Source organism: Mastomys coucha, unplaced genomic scaffold (assembly GCF_008632895.1).
Source record: "Mastomys coucha isolate ucsf_1 unplaced genomic scaffold, UCSF_Mcou_1 pScaffold23, whole genome shotgun sequence".
Classification (NCBI taxonomy): Eukaryota; Metazoa; Chordata; class Mammalia; order Rodentia; family Muridae; genus Mastomys; species Mastomys coucha.
In genome coordinates this window covers 38,962,072-38,983,467 of record NW_022196906.1, presented here as the reverse complement: position 1 = coordinate 38,983,467, position 21,396 = coordinate 38,962,072, and the positions used below count along the sequence as shown (strand labels likewise).

At 44.7% G+C, this 21,396-nt stretch overlaps 1 protein-coding gene across 2 annotated transcripts; it reads left to right on the top strand.

Moving 5' to 3' along the window:
* Positions 1-10,126: 10,126 nt before the first annotated feature.
* On the top strand, positions 10,127-21,308 carry Cd3e (CD3e molecule). Of its 2 annotated transcripts, none has more exons than XM_031345169.1 (9): positions 10,127-10,340; positions 10,453-10,551; positions 12,820-12,837; positions 14,506-14,520; positions 17,460-17,477; positions 17,917-18,132; positions 19,211-19,378; positions 19,891-19,937; positions 20,775-21,308. In XM_031345169.1, the coding sequence occupies exons 2-9, from the start codon at positions 10,503-10,505 to the stop codon at positions 20,829-20,831; spliced, it is 588 nt and encodes a 195-aa protein (XP_031201029.1). In that variant the 5' UTR covers positions 10,127-10,340; positions 10,453-10,502; the 3' UTR covers positions 20,832-21,308. The 2 variants fall into 2 exon arrangements, with proteins under 2 accessions (XP_031201029.1, XP_031201028.1); XM_031345168.1 differs by having other exon boundaries at positions 10,129-10,340; positions 10,450-10,551.
* Positions 21,309-21,396: the final 88 nt, after the last annotated feature.

Here is a 21,396-nt window from a genome sequence, read left to right as displayed (position 1 = left end):
GCCCCCAAACCTCAGTGTGTGTGTGTGTGTGTGTGTGTGTGTGTGTGTGTGTGTGTGTGTGTGAGACGAGGCCTCACTCTGCATCCCTGGCAGGCCTTAAATTCACTATGTAGACCAGAGGCTGGCCTTGAACTCACAGAGATCTGTTTAATCCTGGGATTAAACACATGCACTGCCACACCTGGCCCTTTTATCTTAATGTGTATGTGTGTGCCTGAGTGTATGGATGTGTACCACGTGCAGGTACCCAAGGAAACTAGAAGTGGACATCAGATCCGGAAGAACTGGAGTTACAGGTGGTTGTGAACTGTCTGGTATAGGTGCTAGGAACTGAACCTAGGTCTTTCTTAAGAGTGGTAAGTGCTTTTAACGCCTGAGCCATGTCTTAAGCCCAAGGACAGCTTTTAAAAATCAATTTGATGAAAACTCAGAATGACAAAATTTAAACAACTGAAAACCTGCCCTCTCTGGTCTGTCATTTACTTCAATATTGTTTGATAGCTTTATAGTCACTTTCCTGTGTAAATATTTGTCTGTGTTTGGACATGTCTTTTATGAAGCATATTTTTGGTTTTTTTTTTTTAAGATTTATTTATTATTATAAATAAGTACACTGTAACTGTCTTCAGACCAGCCAGAAGAGGGCGTCAGATCTCATTACGGGTGGTTATGAGCCATCATGTGGTTGCTGGGATTTGAACTCAGGACCTTCGGAAGAGTAGTCAGTGCTCTTACCCACTGAGCCATCTCACTAGTCCATGAAGCATATTTTGAGCAGAAGAAAATACATTTCAAAGATTGCTGGAATTTTGACAAATATATACACCATCACAGTTAAGATGTTAGGCATTCCCATTACACATAAAGTTCCCTCAAGACTGTTGTGATGAGCTGTCACCTTGCTCCAGCCCCAGGCAACTAATAATCCCTGCATGCTGCAATAAATCTAATTACTGTTGCAGAATTCCACCTAGGAGAAAGCGCATAGCATGTACTCTCGAGTCTGCCTTCTTTTGCCTAAAGCAGTCTTTGACGTTGACTCTTGCTGCTTGTATCTGTAGTTCCTTTTGTATGAGTGTGCTACAATCTATTTAGTCTATTGTTGGGCTTTGAGTTTTGTTTTGTTTTTTCAGGTTTAGGCAATTATGATAAATGCTGAGCCAACTCCCAGCCCTTGTTATTAAGTTTTAAAAGTTCTATATTTAGAATATAAATCCTTTGTCATTTTGTGTGTTATGAATCCTTTCTGATTCTCTGACTCACCTTCTCACTTCATAGTACTCCAAAACACTAAAGCATATGATTGTGATGATGTCTAATTTATTCCTCTTTGCTTTTATGCGACTAGTTTTGTGGCCTTAGGTAGCTTTGCCTACTCCAAAGTCACAGAGATGCTGTCTTAGGTTTTCTTGTGAAGGTTTCGTTACTTTAGCTTCCACATTTACCTTTGACTCAGCTCATGTTAATTTTTGTTTATGGTTTGAGAGATATATTTAGTTTGTTCTTAAGACTTACTTATTTTTGTTTTATGTCTATGGGTGCTTTGCCTACATGTGTGTCTGGGCATCACTTGCAAGCAGGAGCCTGCAGAGACCAGAAGAGAGCAATGGATCTCTAGGAACTGAAGTTAAGAGGGGCGTGAGCTGCCGTGTAGGTGCTGGGAACTGAACCTGGGTCTTCTGCCAAAGGCTAGTGCTGGGATTAAAGGCGTGCGCCACGGTGCCCAGCCTCGCTTTCATTTCTCCCAGGCCATTTGTTAGGATGGCTGCCCTTCCTCTTCCGTGTTGTTCTGTCCCCTTCACTAAAAATCAGCTAACTCTGTGTTGGGGTGCATTTCTGAACCCAGCAATACATTTCAAAATATCCCGTAGGTCAAAGATAAATTGGCAGAAATGATAATATATTGTAACTGAATATGTAGAATATGGCACGTTTAAATGCATGGAATGCAGCCAAAGGGAGTCTTTATTTATAGGTGCAAATACTCATACAGATGCCTCTCAGCTTATGTCCCAATCTAATTTTAAATACTGTTCCCTAAGCAAGCGTTTAACATATCTGAGCCACTGAATGTGCTAGCCTGGCCTTTGCTTACCTTAACCATGCTCAGAGCAGGTACACCCACCTACATACAGCAGGTCATAATCACCCTAACACAAAGCCCCTGCTAAAATGATGTGTTAAACATCTTATATGCACGCACAGATGGGGATTTTAGAGGCATGATGGAATGGAAAAACGAACCCGTCTCCGCAAACGCTGACAGCACAGTCCACCGTAGAGCGTCAGTTCCTTACTTCATTATCATGGGGCTGGCACTGCCTCCTGCCAGCCCAGGAAAAAAATCAAAACTGAGAACTAAAGTACGGTTTCTACTAAATATGGATGGCTTTTGTTACCAGCAGATTTCTTCGTGGTGATTCTCTTTCCAAAGGAAAGGGACACTTTAGCGTGACAAAACAAAGAAGGGAGTAGAAACTCCCTTCAGTAACTGGAGCATGCTGATCAAAGGGGGTGTTGCAGATCTATCTATGATCATCTTGAAAATCTCATGAGGTATGGGTTGGGGGGCAAGGATGATTCAAAATAGCAGTTCTGTAGTGAAGCAGTGGGGGCTGGAGAGATGGCTCAGTTACAAAGAGTACCCAACATCCCTTGCGAAGGTCTAGAGTTCAGCTCCCAGCACCCAAATCAGGTGGCTAACAACCGCCTCTAACTCTAGCTCCACGTTACCTGACGCCATCGACTGGACGGGGAAAGCCTCTGCACTCGCACATAGTCTTACCCATCCCCCAACGCCTACACAAACACATATAATTTGAAAAGATAAAAGAAATCCTTTTTTCAAAAAATGAATCCAGGGTCTTTTGAGGACGCAGAACTTTGTGTGCACATGACAAATGTTAAGTTCCCTGACACTTTACTTTCTGACGTAGTTGTAAGGACCTAACGCAGCTTCAAGGATGTTTAACCACAAAGGGGCATTCTATCAGGAGACTGGGCTGCAGGTTCGTGGAACTCCTTTCACAATACCAGAAGGTGAAGACTCGCAGTCGGAGACTGCGATGGTTGTTCCTGGTTGTCAACTTGACTAGATCTGGAATGAACTACACCCAGAAATGGAAGGCACCCCTATGATCCAGAACTCGAGGCTGGAAAATAACAGACTTCTAACCTGGATCTTGACACGGAGATCTTGAAGCATAGTGGCCATGAAAAACTTAGGCCCAGGCAAAGTAGTACACACCTTTAATCCCAGGAGATGGAGGCAAGTAGATCTCTGAGTTCAAGGTCAGCTTGGGACAAACCAAGTTCCAGATCCAGGCGTGGCAGTACACACCTTTATTCTGGGCCACACCTTCTGCTGGAGGCCAACATAAGGACACTGGATGAAAGAAGACTCACTCTTCTTCACCTGCTTGCACTTACTTGCCAGCACATCTGTTAGAACCCATTTCTACAGAAGACCAGCTGAAACAACTAACCTCATGGGACTGAGCAACTACTAGATTTACAACACAGTCCCTCAATATAGAGAGACATTCCATAAGTTCTGTGATTCTAGAGGACCCTGACTAATACAGTCTTCTCTAATCTACTTTAGGGAAGAGCCATCACAAGAAGAAATCTCAGGGGCCAAGCATAAAGGCAAACACCTGTAATCCTAGTAAGTAGGAGACTGAGGCAATAGGATGAAGAGTTCAGGGCCAGCCTAAGGTGAGTATCCTCTAAAGTGAGATACCATTATTCCTCCCCATGACAGTGAGGGATGGGGGCAAGACGTTTACCAAAGTTACTTGATGTAAGGTCATGTATAAGAAAGAGAGGCTGTTCAAAGAATCAGAGCCACAGAAATTATATAAAGGGTTTATTTTGGAAGTTTGACCTTACGTAATAGAGAACTGTGTCAATTTGTTACTCCTGCAAGCCTTGTGAGGCTGTGTGCACGGGGAAGGTTGGCTAGGAAGGAAAGATGAACCTCAGAAGGGTTGGAGAAAGAAACACTGACACCCTTAAAGCTCAGTCTGTGTCCTCAGCCCCTGGACTTCACATTGACCTTTATCAGCCAGCCTCTGGGCCTCCAACCTCCGGGCCTCCAGCCTCTCCTGCACAGGCTGCCGTGAAACACAGTACTCTTCCCGGCCCAGTTCCCAAAGAAACAGAGGCAAGGATCCCACGAGGACTCGAGGAGCTGGAAGTCTATCTCTGCCCAGACCCACAAGTCTAGCCCGTAAATCTGCAAAGCTTTGAGTGAGCTGTATTGGAAAGACCTGACCTACATCTGCCTTTGAGGTAAACAGCAATCGCTCTGTCTTCTGGGTATCCCAGCTCTGGGCAGGTTTTCTCCTGTGGTTTACCCTATTCAGTGTACCCGATTTCAGCTTTTTTTCTACATGCTTGTATCAAGCAGGAAATAAACAGTTTAAGTATAATTTTTTTGTGTTTTGTTTTGTTTTGTTGTTTTTTTGTTTTCGTGACAGGATTTTTCTGTGTAGCCTTGGCTGTCCTGGAACTCACTCTGTAGACCAGGTTGGCCTCGAACTCAGAAATCTGCCTTCCTCTGCCTCCCAAGGGGATTAAAGGCGTGTGTGTGCGCGCGCGTGTGTGTGCCACCACCGCTGGCTTAAGTATCATTTATAATAACATCAAAAACATAGTATGGGGCTAGTGAGGCGTCCCATCAGGTAAAGGAGCTCACTGCCAAGTTCAACAGCCTAAGTTCATGACTGGGGACCCATGTGGTGGAAAAAGAGGACTGACTTCAGAAATTGTTCACTAGCCCCGATAGATTTAAAGTGGTATACATGCACCAACGCACATAAACACAACAGAGAGATAGATCAATTGAGAGATGATAGATAGATTGATAGAGATATATGATAGATAGATAGATAGATGATAGATAGAGAGAGAGAGAGAGAGAGAGAGAGATGATAGATCTAATAAAACAGCCTGATTCTAAAGGAATGAAAAAATATCTACACAAAAGGCTATAAAATATTGAGAAAGACATGAAAGGAATCCTAAATAAATTGGGATTCTAAATAATATGTTCCTGGAGTGGAGGATGCAGTATTTGGAACTTTCCCATTTTTACCAAGTTGATGGCCAGACTCACTGTAATGGTGTCTTAATAAAATTTTCAAACAAATTTCAGTGTTTTTTCTCATTAGTAGATTTTGAGTATTCTAGACTTAAATGGAAATGCAGAGGAGGAAGAGGAGAAGAAGGAAAGAGAAAGGAAGGAAAACAAGATGAGGAGGTGGAAATAACAGGTTCCGGGGAGTTTATCACCAGTTACAAGAAGGTGACTCAGGGGAGCACCTTAGCAACACATGGAGGCCTTCCAAAGGGCAGACTGAGTTCAGTCATGAGTCTTAATGAACAAGGTGAATTTCAGAGAAGCTAGGCATGATGACATCTGCCTATAATACTTGGACTCAGGCAGAGACAGGAGGATCACCTCAAGTTCAAGGCCAACTGGTACTTGATCTAGGAAGTTACTTCCAGGCCAACCAGAGCTATACAGTGAGTCCCTACCACTACCCCCTCCTCCCAAACCATCCCCCACCACCAAAATAGGGATTTCAGAAGACATTATGGGGGTTGGAATGAGAATGATTCCCATGTTTGGATACTTAGTTCCCAGTTGGTGAAACTGTTTGGAAAAGATTAGGAGGTGTGGCTTTGTTGGGAGGTCAGTCACTGAGGGCAGGCTTTGAGATTTCAAAAGACTCCTTGCCCCTCCTAGAGTTTTCTAACTCCACCCCTACCTTTAGATCAAGATGTGAGCTTTCAGCTGTTCCTGCAATCATGTCTTTGCTCTGACATCACGGACTCTGACTCTAAAACTGTGAGCCCCAGATTAAGGGCTTTCTTTTATAAATTGCCTTCATTGTGGTGTTATCACAGTGATAGGAAAGTGACTGACACAGGCAGTAAATTCTGAGCTAGGACAGTTGTTTATGCCAGAGCTAGGGCCATGGTAAGAAAAACTTGGACCCCTGAAATTGATGGGATGGCATGGCATGGCATGGGATAGAAGGGAGGAGTGGAGAGAGGGTAGGATGAGAGACGAGAGGAAGGATGGGAAGGGAGGGGATGGAATAGGATGAGAAGAAAGAGGAAGGAGGGAGAGGGGAAGGGTTGGTTGAGAAGGGATGGGAGACTTGATTGTCTAGAACCATTAGGCCTACAGAATTGGACCACACATTTAAAGGCCTCACGTGAGGACGTGTCTTATAAGGCATCACTAACCCCATTCCCCTCCTGGCCATCAAATCAGTTACTAGAGTCAAATTTCAAGGTGACTCAACTGGGTAAGTGCTGAGGCTACTAGAGAGGTTGATGTGCCAAGTACTGCAGGCTCATGCTTTGAAAGCTCAGTCTCCAGTTAGTGATAATGCTTTAGGAGGCTGTGGACTTGTTAGGGGATGTAGCCAAGCTGTCAGTTCCACAGCAATAATCCACTGTGAGATAGAATGAATAAAGTATATATCAGAGATGAACGCAAGGAGACAAGCCACCACTACCAGAGTTCATAGCCAAGACTCACAAGCCGTGATGGTTTGTATATGCTTGGCCCTGGCATTATTAGAAGGTGTGACCCTGTTGAGTAGCTGTGTCACTGTGGGCATGGGCTTTAAGACCCTCATCCTAGCTGCCTGGAGGCCAGTCTTCCACTAGCAGCCTTCAGATGAAGATGTAGAACTCTCAGCTCCTCCTGCACCATGCCTGCCTGGATGCTACCATGCCCTTACCTTCACAATAATGGACTGACCCTCTGAACCTGTAAGCCAGCTCCAATTAAATGTTGTCCTTATAAGAGTTGTCTTGGGGGCTAAAGAGATGTCTTTGTTATTGTTGTTGTTGTTTTGTTTTGTTTTGTTGTTTTGTTTCTCTGTGTAGCCCTGGCTGTCCTGAAACTCACTCTATAGACCAAGCTGGCCTCAAACTCAGAAATCCACCTGCCTCTGCCTCTCAAGTGCTGGGATTAAAGGCATGCACCACCACTGCCCAGTTAGAGAGATGGCTTAATGACTAAGAGCACTGACTGCTCTTCCTAAGGTCCTGAGTTCAATTGCCAGCAATCATATGGTGGCTTGAAACCATCTGTAATGGGATCCGTTGTCCTCTTCTGGTGTGTGTCTGAAGACAGCTACAGTGTGTTCATATACATAAAATAAATAACTAAATCTTTTTTTAAAAGACAAAAATAGAAGAAAAGAAAGTTCTGTTTAGAGAGATGCCTCAGAGGTTAAGAGCACTGAATGCTCATCTAGAGGACCCAAATTCAGTTCCTAGCACCCACATGGCACCTAACAACAGCTGTAACTCCATCTTCAAGGATCTGATGCCCTGTTCTGGCGAGTACAGCCCATGCATGATGTACTGACATGCATGTTGGCAAAAACACTCATACATATAAAACAAATCTTTTTTTTTAAAAAAAAAAAAAAAAAAGAAAGGGATCGATAAGATCCTAAGGGGGGGGGGGAGGGCTGCTTGAGGATGAGGGAAAGTAGATGGTAGAGCAGTGCCACCGTGAACTGGATCTAGTGACACCACCTAGGACCCCCTTCAGGGACCCTCATACCTTCAGCGGATAGGACTGCTGTCCCCTGAGAGTGGCAAACAGCCAGGCCACAGGTATCACCCTCAGGAGAGCCTGCTGCCTCACCCAAGTCCACACCACTTCCTAGGAACAGCTTACATCCGACTGCTGGGTAACGTGTCCTTTGCCATAATTCAGGAAAACACTGTGCTCATCACAGTGAGCACACAGAGGCACTGGCAGAGGTCTCTGAACTGCTTCTCTCTGAAGTTGGCTTTCTCTGCCATATGGCTTCCCTCCCTCCTTTGCAGGTGTCCTGCATTCCCATGAGCCACCTGCACACAGATCTCCACCTCAAGGTCGTTCTCCAGAGAACTCAAAAGATGTCTGTGCGCTTTGTGAGATGTAAAGATAAGCCCAGAGGGAAGGAGTCTGTTAAGGTAGTTCTGCCCCTGAGAGAAATTGTAGGGGGTGGGATGAGTACGTGTGGTCTTCTTATCATATGCTCTTCACTGTTTTTAATATGCATACATATTACATCCACACTTGATGTTAGCCTAAAGTCTGAGAAGCAATGATGTATCACTTCCATAACTAAACTTTTCCCATCTAAAAACCTTAAGGAATCATGTTGGTGGGATGGATCCATGGAAAATGGAACTTGGCAGCAACTTCATAACGCAAGTTCAACCCCCCAAGGACCCAGGGAACATTGAGGAAGAGAGGTCAGAAAGAACATAAGAACCACAAGGAGGGAGGAGAGCTATAAAATGCTGTCTCTGGACAGCATGACCTCTGCACTCATGAGCTCACTGCAGCTCTGGTAACTAGGTAGTGGTAACTGAACTCAGAGGGTTACAGGGGGAAGAAAAATAGGAGAGGGGAGAGATGTATTGGGGATGTCTGAGGGGAGTAAGAGCCAAAGAGTGAGACAGCAAGGCAGAAAGGAGACCCCAACTCAAAAACAAGGCAGAAAGAGGACCCTGACTCAAAAACAAAGTAGAAAGGGGACCCCAACTAAAACCTAAGATAGAAAGGAATCAAGAAAGAGAGCTTACTATCCACCTCTGGCCTCCACAATCACCACACACGTCCGCACACTCAAACTCCATACATACATGAACCGGTCTTTTTAAAAGTTCCATCAATTTATTCATTTTACATCCCACTCACAGCCTCCCTCTCCTCAAAGTCTCCTCCCTCAGAGAGCCCCTCTGCCATCCCTCCTTCCTCTTGTCCTCTGAGAAGAGGGAGGGCCCTCTGGGTACTGAGTCCTGATACTATCCCTTATCTGGGGATGTGGATGGACAAAAAGAATGTAAGAATAGGAAATAGGGAGAAGGGTTGTGAAGCTGCCTTCTAGGCCTCTCACACCCTACCCCCACACAGACCTGACCTTAAAGTAGCTGTGGCTGCCAGCAGGGGATCTACATGCAACTGGGCCTAGCAACAGTCAATCATGCACTGGGGAGGGACTTATGGGACCCTAAGCCTTTCTGTTGAACTGTAGGTTGTAGATGGATTCTGGAAGAAAGGCAGTAATTTTCTTCAGTCCGGTACCCTCTGAGGAGCTCTTCAGGCTCCAGTAGATAGTCACACAGATAACCCTTGTTAAACCCAGTAGGTATATCAGAAACGGAGCCAGAGAGATACCTCAGCAGATAAAGTTATTTGTGGTTAAAAACCTAAAGATCTGAACTGAAACCTGGGACTCACATGTTAGAGAGAATCCCTCAAGTTACCCTCTGACTCCACACATGCTGTGGCATGTCTATGCCCACACATATACACATATAATAAATAGGTAAATAAATAAATAATGTAAAACTTTTTAATAAAAAAAGAATGTAGCAGCCCAGGCAGTGGTGGTGCACACCTTTAATCCCAGCACTTGGGAGGCAGAGGCAGGCAGATTTCTGAGTTCGAGGCCAGCCTGGTCTAGAGAGTGAGCTCCAGGACAGCCAGGGCTACACAGAGAAACGCCCCCCCAACCCCACAAAAAAAAAAAAAAAAAAAAAAAAAAAAAAAAAAAAAAAAAAAAAAGGTAAGAAGACTTGAGAAAGGGAAATCAAAAAGCCTGTTATACGTGTATGAAATTATCAAAGAGTAAAACCAATAAACTTTTTACAAAGAAAAAGATGGTTGCTTATAACTCAGAAAGTACTTCTGCTAGATTTTAAATAATAATGCTAAAAGCTACCCTAGTGAGTACATGAGTTAAGCCCCTAGCATAGCGTCAGGACATAGAAAGGAGCTGTGTGGCTCTTTCATTGTCCAGCAACTGCCCAGCATGTGCAATCAAAGGCCAGGACAGCTACATGCTAAAATCCTGTCTCAAAGAAAGAAGGAAAATAAACCAAGTCCCTCCAAGATTATTAATGAGATGGCTCGGCTCTGTCCTGCTGCTCAGACCCAAGGGCACCATAAAAGAAGGCAGATACTGAGTATCTGTGTGTCTGTGTGTGTTTCCTGCCTCCGCTGGAGGGGTTATGCATAAGAAAGTCGCCCTCGGTGTGGAGGTGCTTTGCACAGGGCACAGGTAGGTAGGTGTTTTTCACAGCATTCTCCGGGGCTTGCTAGAGCGCACCCCCCCCCCCTTGTTCATCCTTATGGGAAGGCTATGAGGCCCGGATTTCCTCAGTTAACCAAGGTGGAGGCTTCTGCCTTGAACATTTCCAAGTGACGTGCGTGCGGAGCAGGCGGGCCCTGAGTCTCCTCTGCACTTCCTGTGAGAGGTTCAGACATCTGCCTCCCCTGCCTGCTCCTGGTGCCTTCTTCAGAAATGGTAAGTCTCTCCTTGCAAAGTGCCCCCCCCTTTTCATCCTATTATGGCAAACGGTGATACAGAGTCTTTACATGCAGCAAGTCTGTTGAAAATTTCATCTGTTTTTCAGAAGTAATGAGCTGGATGTGTCCGCCATCTTAGTAGAGAAAGCATTCTGAGAGGATGCGGTGGAACGCTTTCTGGGGCTTCCTGGGCCTCAGCCTTCTAGCAGGTGAGTAGGGGGGAATGTAAGCGTGGTGCTTTCCCAGGCCATTGCAAGGTCTTGCCCGATGCAGCTGGTGCCTCAGTGACTAGAAGATTCAAGGAACTGTTGTTGATGAAGCCGTTAGGGAGGGGGTACAGGGGCCAGAGACAGGAAAGAAATGTGGCCCAGGTGCAGGGAGACAGTTCAGGGGATGAGCAAAAGAAATCAGTTGGGTGGATTACATCCACTAAAAGAAGAGGTCTGTCGGTCATGGAGAATGAGCCCATCAGTCTGTAAACTTAGCAATGCTTAGAACTTAAAACTAACACAAGGAATAAACAGAGATAGTGCCTCTCTTGGTTTGGGGGAGATGCAATAGTTAGACCCAGGCTCATTCCAGCTTAGTATCTTTCAGACAAACACTCTCTAATTTCCAGTCTTTTGGAAGTGACCAAGAGATTCCAACTAGTTTGTCCTTTTCCTGAAGTAAGGTAGGATGTCATTGGTAAATAGTTGAGAGCTCACATAGGACATAAACGATACACATACACACATACACAGGCATACACATACACACAGAGACACACAGACATGGAATTACACAAAAACATACACATAGACACAGACACACACACACAGCCCTTTGCTAAGTGTATGCATTGCATGAAGAAACAAGGGTTAATCAATTTGATCCTTACTTCTTCCATGGGAGAAAGGTGGTACGGCCCCTGTCTTACAGATGAAGTTGTCATGCACAATAGAATAATCATTCATTGTTGAACAGCAATTCTGGCAGTCTATCTGGGAAACCAGGGATGTCTGTCTACAGGGCCTGTGCTCAGGAGGGCTACATGCACTTTGTGAGCCAAATGGTTCATGACAGTTTTATATCAAAGACCTAGAGAATACTGTATCGCCATAGCTGGGATCCTCTCTCAGAACCAAAGCCACTGTGCCTCCATTTCCTGCTTCACCTTGGGTTTCTCAAGCTTGACTATGCACACACCTTCACTGGGGGTCCTGGGAGAGTTGGTTGGCTGCTTGTGAGACAGAGGCTCATGAGACAGTCTAGCTTGACTGGTCTTAAATGCTGTGTCCTTCTCCCTTAGCCCCATGAATGCTGGGATTCTAAGCTTGTGCCATCACCTCCTTCAACATCTCATATTTCGAACAAGCTTTGGGATTATTTATATGCGACTGGTCCAGGAAACATACTTTGTGTCTCAAGGGGCAGACTATGACTCCTGCAAGAAACAGTCAGGCATTTTCTTAAAGGTCTATGGAATTAATGGTACAATCCCTTAAATTAAAGAAAGAAAGAAAGAAAGAAAGAAAGAAAGAAAGAAAGAAAGAAAGAAAGAAAGAAAGGGAAGATAACTTAAGAAAGAAAAGATAGTTCAGAGAAAAGCGATGGGATAGTTCAGTGGCTGAAGTGCCTCCTACCAAGGCTGACAACAACCTGCATTCCTTTCCCAGACAGGCCCTACATGTGAAAGGAGAGAAGAAATTCCTACAGGTTTCCCCCTAACATCCCAATATTGTAGCACACATGCATACATACACACACAATAAACAAATGTAAACAAACACAATAAAGGGAAGAATAAAGAGGGAAGAGGGAGGTAAGGAGAATATTAAAGACACAAGCATTGTAGATACTTCCTTTGTCTGCTCTGGGGATGGGAGAACGCCTCACCCTACGCTGAGCCTGTTCATAAACAAAACACTGGGGCAGTGCAGGGGAACTGGCCTCTGTGACAGGCCCAAGTCAGTGTTGAGTGAGGGGACCCAAGATAGTTCCATGCATAGGCTCTAGTTGATGAGTAGTCGGGCTTTCTAATATCCCCCACCTCTGTCTCAAGCAGAAAACAAATGGAAATTTTGAGCTCATCAAAGACAGAATGAGAAAGAATCCTAACACCTGCACCCACCAAGGGCTTGTTTTCTGTCTGAAGTCAGAGAACAGTTTTCAAAATGGAGGGACAGCTACAAAGTTTTGTAGCTCTTTCTTGAAAGGAGCCTCAGCTTTTTAAACCTCTATTTGTTAAACACCGTGCATTCACATTGAATGCTAGTTGTTTCCTCGTCCAGCTTCCTCCTGAATTGGCTGGGATCCTCTGCCTGATCCCTGTAGGAAATGTCCTTTCCTATGGTATAGAAATGACTGTTATGTGACAGTGGGTGGAAAGGACCTGAGATGCCAGTTCTGGTCAGACAGGAGCGCAACTCTTTTTGTTTGGAATTTCAGGCATTCACAGCACTTACTAACTGATGTTTCTACTGTTTGTTTTCCAGTTGGCAGTTGCCAGGACGGTAAGACATGATTTCTTTCTTTGCTATGAAGGTCATGCCAGGATTCTTGATTTAGCCATCACTCTAAATAACAGTGCTCCAGTCTATAACTGATAGACAATCTATACAGCAGCGATCCTATGCAATTACAGTGGAGCTGGAAAGCTCCCATCACCTGTATCTGTTTTGTGTGTCCATACACAGACACTTACCATTTGTGTTGTGATTGTCTGTGCAGTATAATTACATGCTGCAGAGCTCTGTAGGCTTGATATAATACTTTACACTGTAAAGTCTAGGTGAACAGTGGACACAACAGTCTACACCCTATAGTCTAGGTGAACAGTGGACACAACTCTCTACACTATATGGGCTAGGCGAACTGTGGGCATGACATGCTACACCATATCGATGAACAAACAGTGGCCTCTGCCATGTAGGTTTGTGTGCATATGGGCCATGGCATTTGTTCAATGGCCAAATCATTTAAGAACGCCTTTCTCAGAACTGACCATATTTGGAGAACAGTCTGGTCAAGCCTTCCCTTAGACATCCCATGGACAGCAGTGAAAGATTTTTCTCCTCCTTTGCCTCTTAGATGTACCCCAGGTTATAGAACCAAGAGACTGCAAGAAATGATGGGTCTGAATGATTTAAAATTGTTAAAAAGCTTAATGTACAGCTGGGAAGGTAACTCGGTTGGTAAAATGTTTGCCTGACAAGAATCAGACACAATCCAAGCACTGAGAAGGCAGAGACAGGAGGATCCCTGGGGCTTCCTGGCAGCCAGTATAGCTTAGACATGAAAGTCCAGGTTCAGCGAGACACCTTGTCTCAAAAGCAATAAGATGGAGAGCTATTGAAGAAGACACCTAATGTCTACCTCTACACACACACACACACACACACACACACACACACACACACACACATGCGTGTGCACACAGATGCTCACAGGAACACTAACATACACATATAAACAAACAGTTAAAAGCATCAGGGGTAGTAGCACATCCCAGCACTTAGGAGGCAGAGGCAGGCAGATCTCTGTGAGTTCGAGGCCAGCCTGGTCTACAGAATGAGTTCCAGGACAGCCAGGGCTATACATAGAAACCTTGTCTTGAAAAAACAAAAACAAAACCAAAAAAAAAAAAAGTACTATCAGTGGTTTTCATTCTTCTGCCTTTCCTGTTTGATATGAGGTTGGTAGAGGATGTGAGATTGGCCAGAATGCGTGCATAGAGTGACCTTGGTTAAGCTTTGGTATGTCATCTGGGTGCACACTCATAATCATGTGCTTGCATAGTCTGAATGTGGGTGTCTACATGGCCTGAACTTTATTTTCTTAGGCAGGGAAATAGAGTCAAGGCCATCCCAAACCTGGAAACCTCTCTGTTCAGTCAGCACCTCCAAACAGAGAAGCAACATTGTGTTCAAAAGCAACAACTGTGACAGGATCCTTCCCCTTCACTGTATACCTAGTGTCCCTGTCAGCCATTTTATACATATCGGACAGATATAGAGTATAGAATGTAAAAGACTCTGAACAGCTTGTCATATGCAATCAAAGGAACTTCAAGATACATTGTGCTCTTAAGAATGAGGAAAGGCCCTTAACCCATGGAAGCAGGATGGGTCTTAGTCACTGATAAGAATGTTACTAACAGCATGGTATTGCTTCCCTTTCAGATACCGAGGACCATGGTAAGAAGATTCGACTCTCTCAGATGTAGTCTTCCATGTCTGCTTGTGTGCTTCCCTGAGCATACTGCTAGGGAAAGGTACACAGATGGACAGGGGTCGGACCCTCTGCTTGGTTTTATATGAACCATAAGTTCCTTGAAAGCCAAGACAGAATTTCATTTGCCTGCCCTTAGTTCCTGGCCCATGGTAGGATGCTCTATGAAGTGACTGAGTGAGTAAATAAATGAACAGAATATTAAAGTTTTGCTAGTTCTTTGTCCTCAAGAAGCCAACCATCTTGTAAGAGACACAAATATTTGATGCTACAGTGAGTTGCACACAATGGGTACGTGCAGAAGGAAAAATGAAATATAAAAAGAATGGCCAACTCTGTGAAACGGAGCTAAGGCAGGGGACAAAGGAGAGGTGGTTTGAGCTGCGTTTTAAAGGTTGTGCTTGTACTTTGGGGTGAAAGGATGCTTGAGGCAGAGGGGAGAAATCCTCCCCTGAAGCTCGACTGCCATGTTTGAATCCTGACTCAGTTTCCTGTTTGTTGGGTGATAATAGATAACTTACTTAATATCTGTGCTATTTGATCATTGTGTGAAAGTAGAAACAATCTACAGCTTTGTTGTGAGGGCTTAATGATTGATCCAAGACTCTCACACAGTACCACAGAAGTCAGTAGATGGCATTTGGCAATTCTATAGAAATGTGCTGATTATAGGGAATAAACATGGGGTGGGGTGGTATATGGAGAGATGGCTCAGCAATTAAGATCACTTGCTACTCTTTTGGAGAACCAAAGTTCAGTTCTCAGTACTCATCTCTGTCCTCTTCTGGACTCTGTGAGCACCCACACATCTCTTTGCATACTAACAGGCAAACAGAAACATAAAATGAGTATAGTGCTACATGAACTTAAATCTCAGAGCTCTGGAGACAGAGGCAGATAGAACTCTTGAGTTGGAGGCCAGCCTAGTCTACATAGCAAGTTCCAGGTCAGCCAAAGCTACATAGTGAAGCCTCTGTCTCAGGGAGAGAGGGGATGTAGAGAGATGTATACCTTAGAATCTGAGCACAATCAGACCTGGTTAGTACTTGAATAGAAAAATGAGTACTAAAATTTTGTTGAGTATATATGTTCTAACTATTGCCCTAAATCAGGGAAGAGAGGCTTAGAAATGACAGACCAATCAATGAGGGATAAATAATTTATAGGAGGCTCAATTTTTTAACCATTGTGGAATGCCATGGATGTTTGTAAAAAGGAATGTGTACAAACTTCTCGAACACATCTGTTTCTAAGCATGAGTATCCTGTTCGTGTATAAGCATATGTAAACCAACACTCTGACATTGAATTTGGACCAATAGGGTTGTAAGCTATTTTTTTTAACATGCTTTCAAACTAACCTCCTAAACATAGTATATAGTTACTTTACTACTTTATCTTATTTATGATTTTTGATTCACATAAGCTTTCTAGGAAATGTCAATGGTAAAAATTAAGTCAAAGTAACCCTCTATTTTCATGTGCCCAGCTCCCAGCTGGCGGCTGGTAGAGCAGGATCTGTGTGTAAGAAGGCCCAGCCAGATGGATGTTAAATGTCTTAGTGTGAGCTTAGCACTGTTCTCCATGGTAGCAGGATCCCAGGAAGAAAGGGAGGCAAAAAAAGCAGCACTTTTCATGAGCATCTGCTATGTGCATCCACCTTCACCTTCAGGGTCCCTTCGATTCTCTCAGATATCTCTGAGGCAATCATTTGAGCTCCATTCCCTTGATGAGGATACTTGAAGCCGGGAGCCATGGCACATGCCTGTAACCCCAGCACTCAAGAGACTAAGACAGGAAGGTGGCATGTGAGGCTAGACCAGGTGACATTGCAAGACTCTGTCTTAATAAAGACTTTTAAAAAGGAACAAACAAACTGAGGTTCAGAGAGGTTCAGTGATTTGTTCCTCACATAGCCTAGACTCTGTCTCTTTTGCCAGGAACGTTCTGTGTCTGAGCCACCCACCACCATTTTCTCCTATCCAGCTCAGATCCTGTCATGTCAGGGCCCTCGCATATCCCAGTAGTGTCCAGGATCCAGCCATAACTCCTAGAAGGACCACTAGCCCACCTCAAAAACAATGCCTGTTATAAGGAGTGTAGTTTATAAGAGTGGACTTCTGTTGCCCACAGACCTGGCTCCTCCCACCAACCAAACAATGGAGAACCCATTATACTCAGAGACAATCCAGTGTAGAGTCATTCTTTACAGAAAGAGCCATTCTCTTAAACTGTGCACTTAAAAAATGTCTTGGGTCATTCAGAGACAATGTAGACATATATTGAACATCTATTGAATAAGACATTTGATCTTGATTACAAGCAGCTTCAATTGCTTTAAAGGAAAAAAAAATCAGAGGCCGAGGATGTGGCTCAGCCATCAGAACGCTTGCCTGGCATGCACACAGCCCTGGGTTCAATCCTCAGCAGCCCATGAACTGGGCATAGTGGTATACACCTAGAATCCCAGAGCTCAGGAGTTGAAGGCAGGGGGATCAGAAGTTGAAGATCCTTCTCAGCTTCATAACAAAGTTGAGACCAGCCTTGACTCCATGAGACCTTGTCTCAAAACAAAAAGAAAAAAATTATGAAAAATGTATAGACCTGAGAGTCAGTGATTCAAATTCACAGACAGCTATGGAAGATGGTTCTGGCTGAAGCAGGAGAAACGGCCTCGAGTTTTCTGTCTGATGGCTCTAGTTTCCATAGTTCTGGCTTGTGAGCACGTGCTCCTGTATTTTGAATTTGAAGTATCTGGATTATACAGAAGCATATCTCTGGAGGCTGAATCCAGACCTCATCTTATAGTTCTTGATGAGTTGTTATCTATTCTGTCTAGAAGATGTCTACCTCAAATTGAAGTGTAAACCATTGTTCTTTTCTTACTGTTTCTTTTTCATTTGCAGAGGATGGGGCACAGAAACGTGAGTTTACAATACTTTATTTACACCCTGTCAGAAGATAGATAGAGACCAATGGGTGGCATAGAGAAAACATATTGAAAGAGATCAGACACAAGATCTGAGAACTTCCTTGTTACATTCTCACCATCTATTTTAGAAAGATTTCAAATCAGGACTCGTGTGGAGTTTTTTTTTACTTTCACCCTCCCTTCCCAAGTCCCTGTCTACTGCCTATATTCTAAAGCCAACTTCCAGAAGGTTTTCTGCCCCTTATCTATTCACACATTCCCTCTCCCAACTTCTCTAGTCAGTCAGGACACCATTCCTTACCAAGCAAACCTCAATGCCCAGTGATACGTAATTTCCAGTATCTAGTTGCTTCTCATAGCACTAATTTGACATTTGTGAAATTTCCCTGGATTTTCCCCTCCAACCTCCTTTCCTTTTCCTCTTTTCCCAGAATATAAAGTCTCCATCTCAGGAACCAGTGTAAAGTTGTCATGCCCTCTAGAGACTGAAGACAACTTAAAATGGGAAAAAAATGACCAAGTAATACCTAACCAGAATGATAAGGAGCTGGAACTAGAGGATTTCTCGGAAGTCGAGGACAGTGGCTACTATGTCTGCTATGTTGAAGGCTCAAAGAAAAACAAGTATCTGTACCTGAAAGCTAGAGGTAACTCGGGCTCCCCAAAACAGCTTAAGAACCCTGTCATCTCTCAGCTCCTTCTGCGCTCCACCCCAGATTCCCTGGGACCACACATTCAGTATTTTCTGAAAAATAGATTGCACAGTGTGGCCTGGAATTGTCAGAGTGACTTCCAATGTACCAGGTGTAAAATAGCAACTTCCCACAGATGAAGGCTTGGGTCACTTGCCTTGTAACATACCCAGAATCAAGGCTTACTACCATCATGAGTTGATGGGATCACTTATTCAGAGACACACTTTATTACAAAGACATGCAGAGAGACTCAGGGATACTACCTGAAAGTCCCAAACCCAGGCATCACAATAGACAATAAGAGTACCATGTATTTGTCTTTGGTTTGAGGTTTTGCTTTGGTGTTTGGTATTTGCTTATTGGGTTGGTTTTTGTTGTTGTTGTTGTTGTTGTTGTTTTTTGTTTTTTGTTTTTTTGTCTTTTTGGTTTTTTTGTTTTTTTGTTTTTTGTTTTTTTTAAATAGTCCCGGATATCCTGAAACTCACTCTGTTGACCAGGCTGACCTCAAACTCTCAGAGATCTACTTCCAGAGTGCTGGGACTAAAGGTGTGTGCCACCACCTCCAGCCTAAGTTCTGTATTTGTAATCCCTACACATGCCTCAGCTATCCAAGGGTCTGGGGAATACTAGGCAAGCCTTATACCTCTGAACTCCACCCCCAAGGCCCATACAATGGGATCCTTTCCTGCCATCCCCACATCAGCCATACAGGTTTTGCCCATTTTTATTCCCATTTTGTTGATCTGAAAAAAAAAAAAAAAAAAAAGAGGCTTTGTGAGCTGAAAAATCTCCACAACTAATGAGTGATGGAGCCGAGACACCAGAGCCTGTGACCATAATCACCTACATTGCTTCTTATTATTCTCATTGGATACCACTGCAGGGAAGACTCCGGTGTTGGCCAGCATGCAGCACTGCAGGTGTCTAAGGAAGGCTTGCCTTCATTTGTTTCTTTCTCTTCTCCCTCATCCTGGCATTTATTATCTTTTTGGGGTCATTTCTCTCTCTCCCCCACCCCCGTTTCCTGCAGTGTGTGAGAACTGTGTGGAGGTGGACCTGACAGCAGTAGCCATAATCATCATTGTTGACATCTGTATCACTCTGGGCTTGCTGATGGTCGTTTATTACTGGAGCAAGAATAAGAAAGCCAAGGCCAAGCCTGTGACCCGAGGAACTGGTGCTGGTGGCAGGCCCAGAGGTAAAACCATAGGACTGGGTCAGGAGACATCTAGCCTGGGCCAGGATGGGCACCAAGTCTACACAGCAGATTCCAAAGAGCTTCGTTGGCACATTCTTGGTGATACCAGAATCACCTACCAAGGGTCCCCCTTCAAAACCGTTCCTCTCCTCCCACCCTAAAAACCTCTGAAGACCAACACTGACCAACCAATCCAGTGCCTGGAGTGCTCTGCAGTAAACAGATTCAATCCCCAAGCTGTGGGCAGAGAGAGCTCAGGATTTTAGCTCCTACCTCTTCCTCTCCCTTCCCCCTGCAGATATAATGGAGGAGTCACACTTGATGAGAAGGCTTGGGAGGCCTTAGGGATGGGGTGAAGGGGAGAAAAGGAAGCGCAGCTGGGTGGGAAAAGGAAATTAGAAGAAAAAACAGAGAGGATTGCGCTCCCTTGGGTTGGATCTCCTAGAGGCCATCTTCCCTGCAAGACCGGCATTCAGCATGGAAACAATACTTTCCCCCTCTGTCCTCTGCAGGGCAAAACAAGGAGCGGCCACCACCTGTCCCCAACCCAGACTATGAGGTAACTGGATATGGTGGGCAGGACGTTGGAGGGGGCTCCTCCTAGAGAACCAGCAGGGACTGTGCATCTTATCTGACAGACTCTTCAAGCTGCTTGCCCAGGGTTCCCCAGGACAGGCTACTCGTGTGCCTGCCTTCCCTGCCTTCTTCATGTTATAACGGGACTATCTCAAAGGCTGTTTGGCTTCCACAATCATGTAGAGGCAGAGTACTAGAGGAAAGGAGACATGCCTCTTTTCTCTTAGTTGCGTGGCTGAGATTCAGCCATGGAGGATACCACATTTGCAAATAACCAGATAGATAAGAAAAAGATGGTGTCCCGCTCATGTGCCCCAGTGCAGTCAGCCAGTCGTTAAAATAGGGCACTGCTTGATTAATAGTAACCTCTAGTTTCCCTCCATCATGTGCACACACAAGCACAGGCACATGCATGCAGCCAGGCACCACAGCCCCTCTCCCACCAAGCTGCCATTTGATTTAGCAATTGAAAAATGCCTGGCTCCAGGGATTCCCTTGATGTGACTGTACACTAGCAACTATTGAAGATCTTCTCTATCACACTGGATGAACTGAACAAAATTGAGGGACGGGGTATTTAAGGATCTCTCAGTAACTCCAGTGACCCTTGACAAAAGTCAGTGTGTGTGCAACCTCCATGGCTGAGTTAGGGAAGCTGAGGCTTCCAGAAGGAGGTGACTGGCTTAAGTCTGTGCCAAGTTACAACTGGGCTCCTCCTGACTCCAAGCGTAGAGGTCTCACCTTGCGCTGCAATGCCCTTTTCTCCCTTCACATCTCCTTCCTCCCACCGTCCTAACCACCCTTCCCATTCCATCCTCAGCCCATCCGCAAAGGCCAGCGGGACCTGTATTCTGGCCTGAATCAGAGAGCAGTCTGACAGACAGGAGGGGCACCGCCTTCCTCAGACCCAGATCCAGCCCTTGGAGCACCCTGCTATTCCTTGTTCTCTGGACAAACTGCAGACTCCACAGCTTGTTCTTCAGCCTCCTGATGAACACATCCTAGATCCTTCCTCCCCACTCCCCAGCCCCCACCCCTGATTCCTCTGCTAGTAGCCAGTTGGGACATTGCTGACTCAGCATCCTTTGAAATATCATGGCTGGTTGATTGTCAGCCAGCCACCTTGTGGGGATGCTTTTTTCAGCTGCCTTGCTGCCATTCTCTGCCAGCTCCCCCTTCTTCACCAATGCCATCTCTGCCTTCAATCCCTTTCCCCTCTTAATTGGCCCTCATAGCCAGACCTTTCCTATGGCTTTCTGGTTTTCTTTTCTTTTTAGTTTTTCTTTTCCTTTATTCCTTTTTATTTGATCTTTTTTTTTACACTCCAGATTTTATTCTCCTCCCAGTCCACTCTCTGACTGTTCAACATCCCATACCTCCTCCTGCCCTCCTATCTCCACAAAGATGTCCCCACCCCCTACCCTCTACCCCCACCTGCTTTT